The sequence below is a fragment of the Nerophis lumbriciformis genome, linkage group LG16 (genome assembly GCF_033978685.3).
Source record: "Nerophis lumbriciformis linkage group LG16, RoL_Nlum_v2.1, whole genome shotgun sequence".
In the NCBI taxonomy this organism is placed as follows: domain Eukaryota; kingdom Metazoa; phylum Chordata; class Actinopteri; order Syngnathiformes; family Syngnathidae; genus Nerophis; species Nerophis lumbriciformis.
This window is the reverse complement of record NC_084563.2, coordinates 37,764,599-37,782,098: the sequence shown is the minus strand read 5'-3', so window position 1 is coordinate 37,782,098 and position 17,500 is coordinate 37,764,599. Positions and strand designations below refer to the sequence as shown.

Genomic DNA, 17,500 nt, shown 5'->3' with positions numbered 1-17,500 from the left:
TGCCATAATATATATACAAATATATTATATATAAGCCAAATTATCCCTATCCAGATATGACTTTAATTCAAGTAATTAAGTAATATTTCCAGGGCTTGAATTTACAACCATTTTAGTCACATATGTGCCCAAAATGTAATCTGTGCAACTTCAAAATATTTGGGAACAAACAATTATTGTATTGTGAGCGAAAGTGGTGGCATTAGCCTCTATGTTGTGAAGTAATAACATAGAGGCTAATGCCATGACTTTCATTGTGTTTCAGTGTATCTTGAAGGATCATGCAAGTCATTGTTTCTTGTTGATGCTGTAAACAAAAACGTCACTGTGCAAACCCATGTTTGTTGTTGTACTGAACACAGATTGAAAATAAACCCACTGAAATAATAATAATAACAATGAATAATTTCTAAGTCTTTGTTAGCCGTTTGTGAAGTGTTGTGCTCGTGCGCTACGTTCGCTCACATCCTGTGCATCTCCTGGGGGCTAAGCCCCCCCTGTCCTTAAAAGCTAGTGACGCCCCTGATGGTGGGGTTTGAAAAACCGAATATAGACGTCCGCTGCTACAAAGGTTGCCACAAAGCCAGCCACAAAAAATGGTTTCTCCCTATCGCCGCAGCATTTGAAAAGTGCAAAAGGTTTGTCTGAGACGGCCCAAGGACTAATGCGATCTGTGATATCATGGAAATAAAACATGGATGATCATCGTTGAAGATATTGACTTTTGTCAAGACGAATCCAAACAAATGATCGGTATCAGTATTGAGAAGCAGGAAATTATTGGTATCATTTGGAAAAACAACTATTCAAGGCAGTGAGGCGAGAGGTTTCTTGTAGTTGGTTGGGGTTCCACACATCTCTTTACAGATACTCCTGTCTAAAGGTTTAGGGGCTATCCTTTGGCAACTCAAAGTTTCAACAACTTTCACTTATTTCTTTATATGATTCAAGTCCAGAGATTGGCTAGCTAGGCTACTCCAGAATCTTACTGCGCTTCTTCTTGAGCTACTCTTTTGTTGCCTTGGTCGTATATTTTGGTCAGGGACATGTCGGACTATAAGGTCTACTTAAAATCCTTTCATTTTCTCAAAACGCGACAGTGCGCCTTATAACCCGGTGCGCCTAATGTACGGAATAATTTTGGTTGTCCTTACCAACCTCGAAGCTATTTCATTTGGTACATGGTGAAATGATAAGTGTGACCAGTAGATGGCAGTCACACATAAGAGATACGTGTAAAATGCAATATGACTCAAGTAAACAACACCAACATTTTATATGTTCCATTGAAAATATAGAACATTACACACGGCGCTCAAAAATCTATCAAAATGTTTTAGTACGACTTTGGTAAGTTATGAAGCCGCACCGCTTGATGGATTGTACTGTGCTTCAACATACGACTATTATTATGATGTGTGTATAAATTAAGACATATCTGCCGTTTTGTTTCACAATGTTATGCAAAAGCAACTTTTCTTACCTTCTGGTACCTGCTTGTCTGTATTTGGGATCTGCACAAGTACTGAAAATTTGCCTGCGTCCGCCTTTGTAGTCCGTGTAGACACCGTAGTCAATAAGCTTCTTTGTTTTCTCTATCTTCTTGTTATGGGACATTCATCCTCTGCTGTTGCCATTTATAATATATAGTAGTGTAAAGTTCTTACTTATATCTGTCAGTAAACTCGCAATGAAAGCGCTAAAACATACTGGTGTAGTGAGTTTACATTATTCACCCAAGGAACTTTAGTTATTAGAGAGTTCCGGTCGACCGGTTTTTCACGGGACACATTTCCGGCGTTGTTGTTGGACTAGTGAGCCACGGATGAGGAGATGCTGCTCCGTTATTGATTTAAGTAAAGTTTGAATGTCATTAAAACCGTTAGCTCCATTTTTTGACACTTCTTCCATACCCGTCCTTGCATGCTACACCGCTACAACAAAGATGACGGGGAGAAGATGCTGCCGAAGGTGAGCCACGTAATTAAGACGGCGCATCCTGAAGCGACTGTCTGAAAGCGGTTTGAAGATGGTCTGTAAAACATATTACATGCAACATTTTGACCAAAGAACCACCATTACATGTTATGTAGACCACAAGGAAGTGTTTTCAATTTAGAAAAAAAAAATATATATATGAACCCCATTAATGCGCCCTATAATCCGGTGTGCCTTTTGTATGAAAATAGACCTGACTAGACCCGCTCATCCGCAGTGCGCCTTATAATCCGGTGCGCCCTATGATCCGTAAAATACTGTAATCCAAGAACATCTTGATTGTTTAGGCTAAAGCCAGGGGGTTCTCATGCAAGACTTCTATGGTATATGTCCTCATCGGCCCCTAAATGTCTCAAAGTCTTCTTGTACACTTAGCAGAGAAACGGTCCCAAAGCAAACCTCCTTGTTGGATAATAGAGATGGTGATCTTGGGCTCATATTCTCATTTTCTCTGCTCCCAAACACGGTGAGTCAAGTTGATGCCAAAAAGCTTAATTTTGGTGCTATCTCACCACATAACATTCTCCTAAACTTTGTCTCGTTAAGTTTTTTCGCTGACTGTGCTCCCTGTTGAGAGCATTAACCAGCTCCTCCCTTTAGTATCCTGGACTGGCCAGAGAAATTGACTGTATCTTGTATTTCTTCTCGAAATATGCCAATCAATCGGTCACCGATCAGTATCGGACAATTTTTGTGAAAAAGTACTTTACTTTATCACCTTTGCCGAACAATGCCTTTTAATGTAGACCGTTTTTATTTTATCGCGTATGACAGTAAAATAATCTACTATGGGGACAAAGAAAGTTGCGAGTTCTAGAACTTTGATAAAGAATCTGCAGCTCTTGCTAATCGTTGGATCATTGCATGTGTTTCTTGCTATGCTAAGTGTTTTGGAACATGTTGTGGTCGCTATTCTGGATTGTTTGGACACAAAGCTTTTTGCATCCTTGTACATTTTCCACAAAGCATCATATGAAGTGCCCAAACAAAGATCTCCACAAGTTGGCAACTCAGTGCTTTTTTTTCCTTTTTTTAAATGCGCACGACTGCAACATAATCCACCATTGGGACAAAGAATGTTGCGAGTGCCAGCATTTTGACATAGAAACTGCAAGGCGAGCTAATCGCTGGCTCATTGCAGGTGTTTTCTGCTATAGGTTGTATTCCGTCACGCGACTTTTGAACGGAAGTAAACGAAGTGGTGGTCTACCAAACCAACATGGCTACTGTGCAGCAAATAGCTTGCAAACTATCAGTACGCAAGGGGTTTAGACTTAGACTTAGACAAACTTTAATGATCCACAAGGGAAATTGTTCCTAGATCTTACCACTGAAAGCAGATACGAGCCAAAAACTCAAAAAACTATGCAATAGAATAGCTCCCTATACATTATATTATTACCAGTGACGTGCAGTCACTAAAGGCAGGTGAGGCAGGGCCTCACCTGCCATCATGGAAAGCAAAAAAATGTAAAAAGAAATTTTTAAAAAAAAATTGTTATATGTATCCAGTGATTATACTATAAAGTTATTTTCCATTTAACTTCACCAGTTTTAGATTATTTGTATTCAAAATCGCTGAATTTTCACATTTGCCGTTCAAATACTGAGAAGAGACGGTGCGGTGAACAGCAGCCAGTTGAGGCACGTCACTCAGTGCCTCAACATGGATTCCGGACTCGGCTAACTGCTGGCCTGCTGTGCAGTGAGACCGTATTGCTATATGAATTATATTATACATTTCCATAGTTTAGTTAGCTGAGGTATATAATGTACAGTGTATTTTGTCAACAACTGTATGTGTGTAAAGTATTTCTTGTGCTGAGCGATCATAAAACGGCTGCAAAAGACGCACTGGCTGAGGCTCCAGTAATCCCGCCTCCTGCACCCCTGCCGTAGAATTGTTATATCAACTAAAGCCCACACTTAAACTTTCCACGTGCAAGATTGAATCTATTTAAAAAAGTTATTTCATAAGAAGCCAAAAAGTGCAAAAACAATAATGTTCATGTTGGAGGAGTTGTGAATGACTGCAGGGCCACAACATTAGGTACACCTGCAGACAACAGGTGTACCTAATTCATAACTCCTCCAACACGAACATTTTTGTTTTTGCACTTTTTGGCTTCTTATTAAATAACTTTTGTAACCTATTTTTATGGGCTTTCCTCTTTGTGATGTTAAGTTCCTGTTATGCGCTGTTATACAGTATATGCCTTGAGCTCTTATTTTGAAGGCGCTAAGAGCGGAAGTGATGAGACGGAGTGGAGCGGAAGTTTTTGAAAGAAGGTAAATAAAGTGGTCCTCGTGTAAACTGGAGCCTCCGTGTTTGTTATTTTGTAGTTTCATACAGTATAGGCGACATTTATAAACCCTCGGTTACACTTTTTTAAATAGATTCAATCTTGCACGTGGAAAGTTTAAGTGAGGGCTTTAGTTGTGGCGCATGGACTTAATTTATAAGTAAAGGTAAGACCATAATAACGTTTTTTTTTATTAAATGTGCTTTTTTGTGTGCTACAGTTTGTATGTGTAAAGTTAAAGTTAAGTTGAAGTACCAATGATTGTCACACACACGCTAGGTGTAATGAAATTTGTCGTCTGTATTTGACCCATCCCCTTGTTCACCCCCTGGGAGGTGAGGGGAGCAGTGGGCAGCAGCGGCGCCGCACCCGGGAATCATTTTTGGTGATTTAACCCCCAATTCCAACCCTTGATGCTGAGTGCCAAGCAGGGAAGAATGCTAGTATGAGCTTTTAAACATAACCCGTTAACTGCTGCCAATCAAATGGTGAATAAGATACTCTTTAGGGTTCATATGTTTGTAAATCTGACTGTGATGAAGTCAGTGCCTCACCATTCAATCAATCAATCAATGTTTATTTATATAGCCCTAAATAACAAGTGTCTCAAAGGGCTGCACAAGCCACAACAACATCCTCGGTACAAAGCTCACATAAGGGCAAGGAAAAACTCACCCCAGTGGGACGTCGATGTGAATGACTATGAGAAACCTTGGAGAGGACCGCATATGTGGGTAACCCCCCCCCTCTAGGGGAGACCGAATGCAATGGATGTCGAGTGGGTTTGACATAATATTGTGAGAGTCCAGTCCATAGTGGATCCAACATAATAGTAAGAGTCCAGTCCATAGTGGGGCCAGCAGGACACCATCCCGAGCGGAGACGGTTAAGTTCCAGCCATGAACCTCACCGCACGTCACTGATTATTACCATGAATTGATTAACGTGGACCCCGACTTAAACAAGTTGAAAAACTTATTCGGGTGTTACCATTTAGTGGTCAATTGTACGGAATATGTACTGTACTGTGCAATCTACTAATAAAAGTCTCAATCAATCAATATAAAAAAGAATTGTCGAGTGATGTCAAGGATTATTCCTCGGTCGAGTTCCCTGACATGTCGAACTACCTGGTGCTCCAGATGACATTCTACACGACAAAACAGATGACAACTTGGAAAAGCACACAGGTCTACAACTTCTTTGTGTGTGGCTGGGTCGAGGAAATTGGAAATCATATATCGTTTTGCTGAGGTAAGGTTGCATTTCATGATTTAATGTTTGTTGTAAACAAACTGCGAGTAGCACTTGATAGCCTTGAGTCACTGTGACAACACTGAAGACTTGGCTGGTGGTCACAGCTCCCTGTACCGCATGGCCATGAGCCTTGTTGTTTCTGCACGCGTTGTTATGAGTATGTGTGGTTTTCCCCCTCTTTATCACAATATGCCTATTGATATCAATGTTGTGTACAGTATGTGCTGAAAGCTTCATTTTTTAATTGCTGCCTTTGGTAAAAGTTTAACTCTTAAAGGCTTTTGCTCTCAATGCACCTGGGGATAAGTTGATTGGCAACACTAAATTGGCCCTAGTGTGTGGATGTGAGTGTGAATGTTGTCTGTCTATCTGTGTTGGCCCTGCGATGAGGTGGCGACTTGTCCAGGGTGTACCCCGCCTTCCGCCCGATTGTAGCTGAGATAGGTTCCAGCGCCCCCCGCGACCCCAAAGGGAATAAGCGGTAGAAAATGGATGGATGGATGGATGCTTTCTTTTATTTGGACCAGGGTTGTCTCAGAAAAATGTATTTGGTTTTTGTCAGACCTTTTGGAAAACATTACTAATGAAAACCGAGGTACTACTAGAAAGCCAAATCTTCCGGTGTATAAAAAAATATACTTATTTAAAGACAGCTAAAAATGTTCACAAAAAATATCACTGATAGAAATTAGATCCAATTCTACCTCTTTCCAAATGTATTGATAAACGTTGTGTCTTTACTGGTGTTTTGCTTACCTTGATACTGACTGACTTGAGGGTAGGGGTTCCTTTGGCCTTGGCTCATCTGTCTTGGAAGATGCTGCTGTTGGAGCTACACACAAACACACAAATATATTGGAATATAAACATATCATTTCAATTTGTTGGAATGGTAGCTTTACAATCTGCAGTAGAGTAGATAGAAGAAATATCTTTAGAGGACTAGATCAGATTTAAAGGCCTACTGAAACCCACTACTACCGACCACGCAGTCTGATAGTTTATATATCAATGATGAAATCTTAACATTGCAACACATGCCAATACGCTTACTTAAGTGCAATTTTAAATTTCGCGCAAAATATCCTGCTGAAAACGTCTCGGTATGATGACGCCTGCGCGTGACGTCACGGATTGTAGAGGACATTTTGGGACAGCATGGTGGCCAGCTATTAAGTCGTCTGTTTTCATCGCAAAATTCCACAGTATTCTGGACATCTGTGTTGGTGAATCTTTTGCAATTTGTTCAATGAACAATGGAGACAGCAAAGAAGAAAGCTGTAGGTGGGAAGCGGTGTATTGCGGCAGGTGTTGTGTCGGATAACGCACCCCCGCCGTAGAATGCACCCCCTGACTGTTGTGCCGGATAACACAGGCGGTGTTTCATTGTTTACATTCCCGAAAGATGACAGTCAAACTATACCATTGGCCTGTGGAGAACTGGGACAACAGAGACTCTTACCAGGAGGACTTTGAGTTGGATACGCAGACGGGTACCGTGAGTACGCATGCAGCTTTGGCTTCCAAACATTTGATCGCTTACCCGTACGTGCGTGCCGCTATGTGCATGTCACGTACGTAACTTTGGGGACTTTGGGGAAATATATGTGCTGTATGAACTTTGGGGAGGTGAACGGTAATTTGGGCTGTGGGATTGAGTGTGTTGTGCAGGTGTTTGAGTTGTATTGGTGGGTTATATGGACGGGAGGGGGGAGGTGTTTGTTATGCGGGATTAGTTTGTGGCATATTAAATATAAGCCTGGTTGTGTTGTGGCTAATAGAGTATAGATATGTCTTGTGTTTATTTACTGTTTTAGTCATTCCCAGCTGAATATCAGGTCCCACCCGCCTCTCACAGCATCTTCCCTATCTGAATCGCTCCCACTGCCCTCTATTCCTTCACTCTCACTTTCCTCATCCACAAATTTTTCATCCTCGCTCAAATTAATGGGGAAATCGTCGCTTTCTCGGTCCGAGTCGCTCTCGCTGCTGGTGGCCATGATTGTAAACAATGTGCAGATGTGAGGAGCTCCACAACCGGTGACGTCACGCGCATATCGTCTGCTACTTCCGGTACAGGCAAGGCTTTTTTATCAGCGACCAAAAGTTGTGAACTTTATCGTCGATGTTCTCTACTAAATCCTTTCAGCAAAAATATGGCAATATCGCGAAATGATCAAGTATGACACATAAAATGGACCTGCTATCCCCGTTTAAATAAGAAAATCGCATTTCAGTAGGCCTTTTAGAGAGAAGAATGCTGTTAAGTAGATAACAACACAAAATTGACAAGATCTCGGTTTTAGGGTACCTGCCTGTCCTGATGGAACGATTGTTGCTGGACACACTTGGGAGAAGCGCAGTGCTGCATGCCTGGCGACCCTTTCAATCGAGGATGTTGAAGATATATACCTATTTGGAATCATGACGACATGACATCTGCCGATTGGAGTAAGCGTTGTCCTGGTCTATCAACAAATCGGAAGATGCTGGCAGCCGGCAGCCGTTTAAAGTACCCTAACGCTGCCACAACGGATTCAAGGATGCGGGCAGAGCTCCGGGCACTCAGACTGTTGTGATAGTTTTATGTCGGTGAGAGACAGTGAAGGAGTTTGTTGCGTCTTTGCTGCACTGTCCTTCAAGGAGAGTCTCGAAGAAACGGCCTTGTCACGTCGCTTGCAGCCAGGGAAAACAATCCAGATTAAAATGTTCAAAGTTTTCACACAGCGTTTCCAAGATGTTGTCAAGTTCGCAATGTAGTCCAAAATCACAAAGTCTAAGTGCCTGTTAGCTCTGCCCGCATCCTCCAATGATTTGTGGCAGCGTCAGAGTACTTTGAACGACTGCTAGCCTCTTCCAGTTTGTTGATACACCAGGGCAACGCTTACTGCAATCGGCAGATGTCGTGTCGTCATGATTCCAAATAGGTAGGTACCTTCAACATTCTCGACTGAAAAGGTCGCCAGGCCCGCAGCTTCTCTCGTCTGTCGTATGTCCAGCTACAACAGAGAGGTTCCCCCAAACCTGAGATCTTGTCAATTTCGTTGAGAGGCCAGTTGATCAATTCCATTATCTATATATTGGAGAGGCTACAAGAAAGTTAAAGACAAGACAAAACGAAGAAGGGGAAGGGGAATGTCAGCCTTTGATGAAGTCAGAGAGAAGGAGAGAAAAACTATCTAAAAAGGAAGAAGGCGATTATGGACTGAAAGTGTCTAACATTCACATTTGAGCAGCAATGTATTTCACATTGAATACATTTTCACCTGCTTTTAGTGATTTGTTTTTTTAATACTGTATGTTGCAAATAAACAAGAACTCATTATTACTTCAGCATGACGAAGTGACATTCACATATTTCCAGTGTCCTCACCCATTCACAAACTGATAGTAAGTTGATCCTTGTACGGTCGGCAGGTGTTTGTGGTCTTCTAGCATCATTTGACACAGACCTGTCCTGGATTTTCACTTTCACCGCAACGTTTACAAACACTGCCCTCCATCATGTGGATCCACAACCGGGTCCTGATCCCAGTTGTGACATCGGTGAAAACATTTTATACGTTTCCATCCACCGGCTTCAATCACACATGAACTTGTTTGTACTAGACCCACAGATACAGTTGAGTTGAGTTTGTGTTTATTTCGAACATGCATGCATATAACATGATACATCACAATTTCCAGTTTCTCTATTCAACAGGTTCGAAAAGGAGTAGGAAGAAGCAGAGTTTATTTCATCCTCCCCCTTTTCCTTTACATAGCAGCTGCTAAAACTTTTGTTCACTTCCTGTTCTCAATGTATTCACAATATACTCCATAAGTAATAATTAGAGATGTCCGATAAATGCGTTAAAATGTAATATCGGAAATTATAGGTATCGTTTTTTTTATTATCGGTATCGTTTTTTTTTGTTTTTTTTTTATTAAATCAACATAAAAAACACAAGATACACTTACAATTAGTGCACCAACCCAAAAAACCTTCCTCCCCCATTTACACTCATTCACACAAAAGGGTTGTTTCTTTCTGTTATTAATATTCTGGTTCCTACATTATATATCAATATATATCAATACAGTCTGCAAGGGATACAGTCCGTAAGCACACATTGTGCGTGCTGCTGGTCCACTAATAGTACTAACCTTTAACAGTTAATTTGACTAATTTTTATTAATTACTAGTTTCTTTGTAACTGTTTTTATATTGTTTTACTTTCTTTTTTATTCAAGAAAATGTTTTTAATTTATTTATCTTATTTTATAAAACATTTTAAAAAGTACCTTATCTTCACTATACCTGGTTGTCCAAATTAGGCATAATAATGTGTTAATTCCACGACTGCATATATCGGTTGATATCGGTATCGGTTGATATCGGTATCGGTAATTAAAGAGTTGGACAATATCGGAATATCGGATATCGGTAAAAAGCCATTATCGGACATCCCTAGTTGTACTTGTATAGCGCTTTTCTACCTTTTTTAAGGATCTCAAAGCGCTTTGACACTATTTCCACATTCACCCATTCACACACTGATGGCGGAGCTGCCGTGCAAGGCGCTAACCACGACCCATCAGGAGCAAGGGTGAAGTGTCTTGTTCAAGGACACAACGGACGTGACTAGGATGGTAGAAGGTGGTGATTGAACCTGTAACTACACTAACACAACTAACACAAGATACACTTACAATTAGTGCACCAACCCAAAAAACCTCCCTCCCCCATTCACACTCATTCACACAAAAGGGTTGTTTCTTTCTGTTATTAATATTCTGGTTCCTACATTATATATCAATATATATCAATACAGTCTGCAAGGGATACAGTCCGTAAGCACACATGATTGTGCGTGCTGCTGGTCCACTAATAGTACTAACCTTTAACAGTTAATTTGACTAATTTTCATTAATTACTAGTTTCTATGTAACTGTTTTTATATTGTTTTACTTTCTTTTTTATTCAAGAAAATGTTTTTAATTTATTTATCTTATTTTATGAATTTTTTTTAAAAGTATCTTATCTTCACCATACCTGGTTGTCCAAATTAGGCATAATAATGTGTTAATTCCAGGGCTGTATATATCAGTTGATATCGGTATCGGTTGATATCGGTATCGGTAATTGAAGAGTTGGACAATATCGGGATATCGGATATCGGCAAAAAGTCATTATCGGACATCCCTAGTAATAATAATAATAAATACTAATTAGTGAAGTAAGTTATATTTCATATGGTGAGATAAATCAGATTATGTAGAAAATTAATGGATGAATTAAATACATTCAGAATGTTTATAATGGTTCTTCTTCTTTGTACTTTGTAAAAACTTTAAGTTTGAAGAGTTTCTTGAAGTGGATCATATTAGTACATTGTTTGATTTCTTAGCTTAATCCATTCCATAATTTAATTCCACATACTATTATATTGAAGGTCTTAAGTGTTGTATGTGCGTATGAATGTTTTAAATTACATTTGTCTGTAGAACATGCACTTACACATTTTACATAAATTAATAACTTGGGTTTGTAATCTCTGTTGCTAAAATACATTATTACTGGGCTACACAGCTAATTAATTAATTCTGTTTTGTAGTTATTAATAGTGTCCTCAAAAATCGAAACATTTAAAAGTGAGCTTGAAGTTTATGCATTTGTTTGATATATATTTAATCCCGCTCATAGCCGTATTTAAGACTTTTCACATGGTTTTGATAAAATGTAAAAATAAGGACTGAAATTCAAACTATTAGGCAAAACCAACTTTTCTTACCTATTGGTACCTGTTTTTTTGTATTTGGGATCTGCATTTGTCCAGAAATTTGAAATAAAACCCCGACGCAGGTAATCTTGCCATCTTTCATACTTGTTACGAATGAGCCGTTTGGACTTTGAGACCTGCAGGGGTCAGTAGAGGTGGGATTCTTTGGCCACCTCACGATTCGATTCGGAATAAGGAGCTACGATTCCATTAAAAATCGATTGTTGATGCATCTCTAATTTATGTATATTGATGCAGTTTTACATTTCTTTTCGTTTCACTAAATAAGCGTTGCAACTTTAATAAAACAATTAATGTTGAATAAGAAACAGTTAAATTGATTCCCACATTTATTAAATCAATGAAAAGGTGTGCAAAACTGGACCATAAGTGCCTGATAATAAAGAAGCTGGTCGGATCTCTCGGTGAGGTGGCTTGCTGCAGTCATTACTTTCTTTACAATAAATACATTGATTATCGATTATTGACGTTTCCTAATCGATTCTATAATCGTCCATGTCCAAATTGCAATGCATCTAAAAATCTATTATTTCCCCCCACATCTGGGGGTCATATATTTTTTTCTACATTGAAAACACTTCCTTCTGGTCTACATAGCATGTAATGGTAGTTTTTGGTCAAAATGTTGCATAGATTATGTTTTACAGATCATCTTCAGGCCGCTTTCTGACAGTTTTTTCAGGATGCGCCGTTTTGTGGGCGGTCTTATTTACATGCCTCCACTTCGACAGCGTCTTCTCCCCGTCATGTTCGTTGTAGTTTTTAGCGCTTCCATAGTGAGTCGACTGACAGAATACGGAGGATGCTTGTGCATGTTTGAGCCCTCAACAAGAGGATAGAGAAAAAGAAGGAACTTATTGACTACAATGGCAAACTCCCATAGCAGACTCATGCAAAGTAATTTGGGTAATTTGTACCATATATGGATAATCCGCTGACGTCATCGGTGTGAAAAACGTCACGACAGAGCAAATTTCAACCGGCTTGTTTAGAGAAAGTACAAAACCCAAAACCAGTGAAGTTCGAACTGAGAAACTTACATTTTTTTTTTGCAATTAATCATAAACTTACAATTTAATGGCAGCAACACATTGCAAAAATGTTGGCACAGGGGCATTTTTACCACTGTGTTACATTGCCTTTCCTTTTAACAACACTCAGCAAACGGTTGGGAACTGAGGAGACCAATTTTTTAAGCTTTTCAGGTGGAATTATTTCCCACTCTTGCTTGATGTACAGCTTAAGTTGTTCAACAGTCCAGGGGTTTCCGTTGTTGTATTTTAGGCTTCATAATGCGCCCCACATTTTCAATGGGAGACAGGTCTGGACTACAGGCAGGCCAGTCCAGTACCCGCACTCTTTTACTATGAAGCCACGTTGATGTAACACGTGGCTTGGCATTGTCTTGCTGAAATAAGCAGGGGCGCCCATGATAACGTTGCTTGGATGGCAACATATGTTGCTCCAAAACCTGTATGGACCTTTTAGCATTACACCACGGTTTGATTTCACATTTTTGGGACTTATGCAGATCCCAAATACACAAAAACAAGTACCAAAAGGTAAGAACAGTTGGTTTAGCATTATAGGCCCTTATTTAAGTATTTTGCCTTAGTTACGAAGTTGTCAAAGTTGGGAGAGTGGCCGTGCTGGTTCAATCCCCACCTTCTACCATCCTAGTCACGTCCGTTGTGTCCTTGAGCGAGACACTTCACCCTTGCTCCTGATGGGTCCTGGTTAGCGCCTTGCACGGCAGCTCCCGCCATCAGTGTGTGAATGTGTGTGTGAATGGGTGAATGTGGAAATAGTGTCAAAGCGCTTTGAGTTCCTTAAAAAAGGTAGAAAAGCGCTATACAAGTACAACTAGGGATGTCCGATAATGGCTTTTTACCGATATCCGATATTCCGATATTGTCCAACTCTTTAATTACCGATACCGATATCAACCGATACCGATATCAACCGATATATGCAGTCGTGGAATTAACACATTATTATGCCTAATTTGGACAACCAGGTATAGTGAAGATAAGGTACTTTTAATTTTTTTTTTTTATAAATAAGATAAATAAATTAAAAACATTTTCTTGAATAAAAAAGAAAGTAAAACAATATAAAAACAGTTACATAGACACTAGTAATGAATGAAAATTAGTAAAATTAACTGTTAAAGGTTAGTACTATTACTGGACCAGCAGCACGCACAATCATGTGTGCTTACGGACTGTATCCCTTGCAGACTCTATTGATATATAATGTAGGAACCAGAATATTAATAACAGAAAGAAACAACCCTTTTGTGTGAATGAGTGTGAATGAGTGTAAATGGGGGAGGGAGGTTTTTTGGGTTGGTGCACTAATTGTAAGTGTATCTTGTGTTTTTTATGTTGATTTAATAAAAAAAAAAAAAAAAAAAAAAACCACGATACCGATAATAAAAAAAACGATACCGATAACTTCCGATATTACATTTTAACAACCCATTTACCATTTACCATTACATCAGCGGATATCTCCATATAAGGTAGAAGTTTCCTCAAAGAGCTTTGCGCTAGTCTGCCATTTTAATTCAGTTGTAGTCAATAAGCTCCTTCTTTTTCTCTAACCTCTTGTTGCAGGGCAGACTGGCTCGTATATGCACATGCATCCTCCGCTGTTGCCATTTGTAATATAAAGTAACGAAAAGTTCTAACTTACTGTACATCCGTCAGTGGTCGCAATACGTAAGCGGTAAAAACGACAACATGGCTGACGGGGAGAAGACGCTGTCAATGTGGAGGCACGTAAATAAAACCATAAAACGGCAGATCCTGAGGAGACAAAGCGACTTGAGGATTGTCTGTAAAACACAATCTATGCAACATTTTGACCAAAGGACCACCATCACATCTTATGGAAGTGTTTCACACGTAGAAAAAACAGCATGATATGACCCTTTCAGACTTTTCAATATTCCGCTGATACCCTGACATTCCTTTGGCGAGTTTCCACGTGGTGCCAGATGTGCTTCCGAGCTAGCCCGCCTTCTTGTTTTTGTTCATACTTTGAGAGTCTTACTGCTCCAACTAAGCTCCCCTTGTGTCGCAATAAATACTTTTTTTGGCTGCACCTGCAAAAAATGTCATGGCACCGTGACACTGAGCATGGTGGAACTCAAACACTATTGTTCTTTTGGTAATAAAATCTAAAGAGCCGGCTGGCTCATCTTGCTTGTCTGCTATGTTTTTGTGAGAAGTGTGGCTTGTCATCACGCGTTAATGTGTTGAATAAATAAATGAGTTACTGCCGTTAAAACGGTTTTATGATAGCCCAGTTTGAATGAATGACTGCCTGAATGAATGGATGAATGACAACAATGCGGAAGACGAGCGAACAAAGCTGCTCTTGTAGGAGTTGCAGACACAAACATGTAGGAATGTACAGACGTGATGATGAAAATCTTAAGAAAGTCTGAGTTTAAGAGCTGACCTGCTCGGCCAGAAGTTGCTGCTGCTGCTGCCTCTGCTCTCTGAAGAGCTGCTGCTTCTGCTGTTCCATCATGTGCATCTGCACCCTCTTCTCCTGCTCCATCGCCATCATCTGTTTCATCATGGCCGCTTGCTGCTGGTTGCCCACGTAGCCCGGAGGTGGACCCGAGCCCTGGTTGGGCCCCACCCCTGAGGCCACGCCACCTGCGGGGTGTGGAGGTGGGATGGCGCCGGGTGGCCGGGACATTCCCACCACGCCTTGCTCCTGCAGGGACAGCAAAAAGATGACAACAATTATTCATAAATTCTTATCAATCCATCATAAAGTCAATTTGAGATTACACACTTCTAAAGTTGACTCATTTAAATCTACGGTTGCTCACTTTCCGACTGAGTAAACTACTTTGTTCTCCTTTCGAAGTGGAAGCTGTGTACATCAATCCCGGTTATGCCGACAACCAGTGAGTGTTGATCAACTCATCAAGTCTTGGTCCACTCTGTTCTTATAATCATTAAAAAGTGCTCGCTTAAGCTGACATTGACATATTTAGACCTGGAATTTTAACTTTTTAAGGTCAAGGCAAGCGTTGCCTTAAAGGAGTGCTCATATTTTAGGGCACCAAAGCAAGTTAGAAGGGCACCAAGGCAAACATAATTTTCTTTCGAGGCAGGGGCTCTAAAGCATATATATATATAAAGCATATATATATATATATATATATATATATATATATATATATATATATATATATCCATCCATCCATCCATCCATCTTCTTCCGCTTATCCGAGGTCGGGTCGCGGGGGCAGCAGCCTAAAGCAGGGAAGCCCAGACTTTCCTCTCCCCAGCCACTTCGTCCAGCTCTTCCCGGGGGATCCCAAGGCGTTCCCAGGCCAGCCGGGAGACGTGTCCTGGGTCTTCCCCGTGGCCTCCTACAGGTCGGACGTGCCCTAAACCTCCCTAGGGAGGCGTTCGGGTAGCATCCTGACCAGATGCCCGAACCACCTCATCTGGCTCTTCTTGATGTGGAGGAGCAGCGGCTTTACTTTGAGTTCCTCCCGGATGACAGAGCTTCTCACCCTATCTCTAAGGGAGAGACCCGCCACCCGGCGGAGGAAACTCATTTCGACCGCTTATACCCGTGATCTTGTCCTTTTGGTCATAACCCAAAGCTCATGACCATAGGTGAAGATGGGAACGTAGATCGACCGGTAAATTGAGAGCTTTGCCTTACGGCTCAGCTCCTTCTTCACCACAACGGATCGATACAGCGTCCGCATTACTGAAGACGCCGCACCGATCCGCCTGTCGATCTCACAATCCACTCTTCCCTCACTCGTTAACAAGACTCTGAGGTACTTGAACTCCTCCACTTGGGGCAAGATCTCCTCCCCGACCCGGAGATGGCACTCCACCCTTTTCCGGGCGAGAACCATGGACTCGGACTTGGAGGTGCTAATTCTCATCCCAGTCGCTTCACAATCAGCTGCGAACCGATCCAGTGAGAGCTGAAGATCCTGGCCAGATGAAGCCATCAGGACCACATCATCTGCAAAAAGCAGAGACCTAATGCTGCAACCACCAAACCGGATCCCCTCAACGCCTTGACTGCGCCTAGAAATTCTGTCCATAAGAGTTATGAACAGAATGGGTGACAAAGGGCAGCCTTGGCGGAGTCCAACCCTCACTGGAAACGTGTCCGACTTACTGCCGGCAATGCGGACCAAGCTCTGACACTGATCATACAGGGAGTGGACCGCCACAATCAGACAGTCCGATACCCCATACTCCCTGAGCACTCCCCACAGGACTTCCGAGGGACACGGTCTAATGCCTTCTCCAAGTCCACAAAGCACATGTAGACTGGTTGGGCAAACTCCCATGCACCTTCAAGGACCCTGCCGAGAGTATAGAGCTGTGTATATATATATATATATATATATATATATATATATATATATATATACATATATATATATATATATATACATACAGTCATGTTGTAAGACCCAACTGCGCCCAAGACCCAACCTCCGGGCTGATGATTTTAGGTTGTCCTGAAGAATTTGGAAGTAATCCTCTTTTTTCATTGTCACCTTTACTCTCTGTAAAGCATCAGTTCCATTGGCAGCAAAACAGACCCAGAGGATAATACTACCACCACCATGCTTGACAGTAGGAATGGTGTTCATGGGATTAAAGGCCTCACCTTTTCTCCTCCAAACATATTGCTGAGGTATTGTGGCCAAACAGCTCAATTTTAGTTTCATCTGACCACAGAACTTTCCTCCAAAAGGTCTTATCTTTGTCCATGTGATGTCAAAAACACACAAAAAACACAAGTAATATACAAAAACCTGGTGTTTACTTTTTGATATCAAAATAAACACAAAGCAGTTTGGCTAATTGGTTAAAGTCAAATAAACAAGCTTTGTTCTTCTCCAATGCCTCCTATCAGTACAACAGTTTGGCCAACAAAAATAAAGAGTGACACCTCTCACATCGAATACACAATCTTCACAGCCTGCGTTCAATTCGATGAGATGACAAAACATTATAGCTAGTATTGATGTTATTTGAACACTGATAAAGTTTGCAGTTAAATGAAGGACGAGTGATCACCTCAGTAAACAAACTAAATACTTTATAAACAAGTTGTGACAACATTCACGACACATCACCTGTTGCATGT

At 40.9% G+C, this 17,500-nt stretch overlaps 1 protein-coding gene across 1 annotated transcript in view; it reads right to left on the bottom strand.

Annotated features, from left to right (window-relative positions):
- maml3 (mastermind-like transcriptional coactivator 3) overlaps positions 1-17,500 on the bottom strand; it is a 355,263-nt gene that overhangs the window by 20,696 nt on the left and 317,067 nt on the right. The window contains exons 4-5 of the mRNA XM_061977103.2: positions 14,810-15,073; positions 6,315-6,390 (exon numbers count right to left, since the gene is read on the bottom strand). Coding sequence (XP_061833087.1) covers positions 6,315-6,390; positions 14,810-15,073 — 340 coding nt within the window. The remainder of the gene's footprint in view (positions 1-6,314; positions 6,391-14,809; positions 15,074-17,500) is intronic.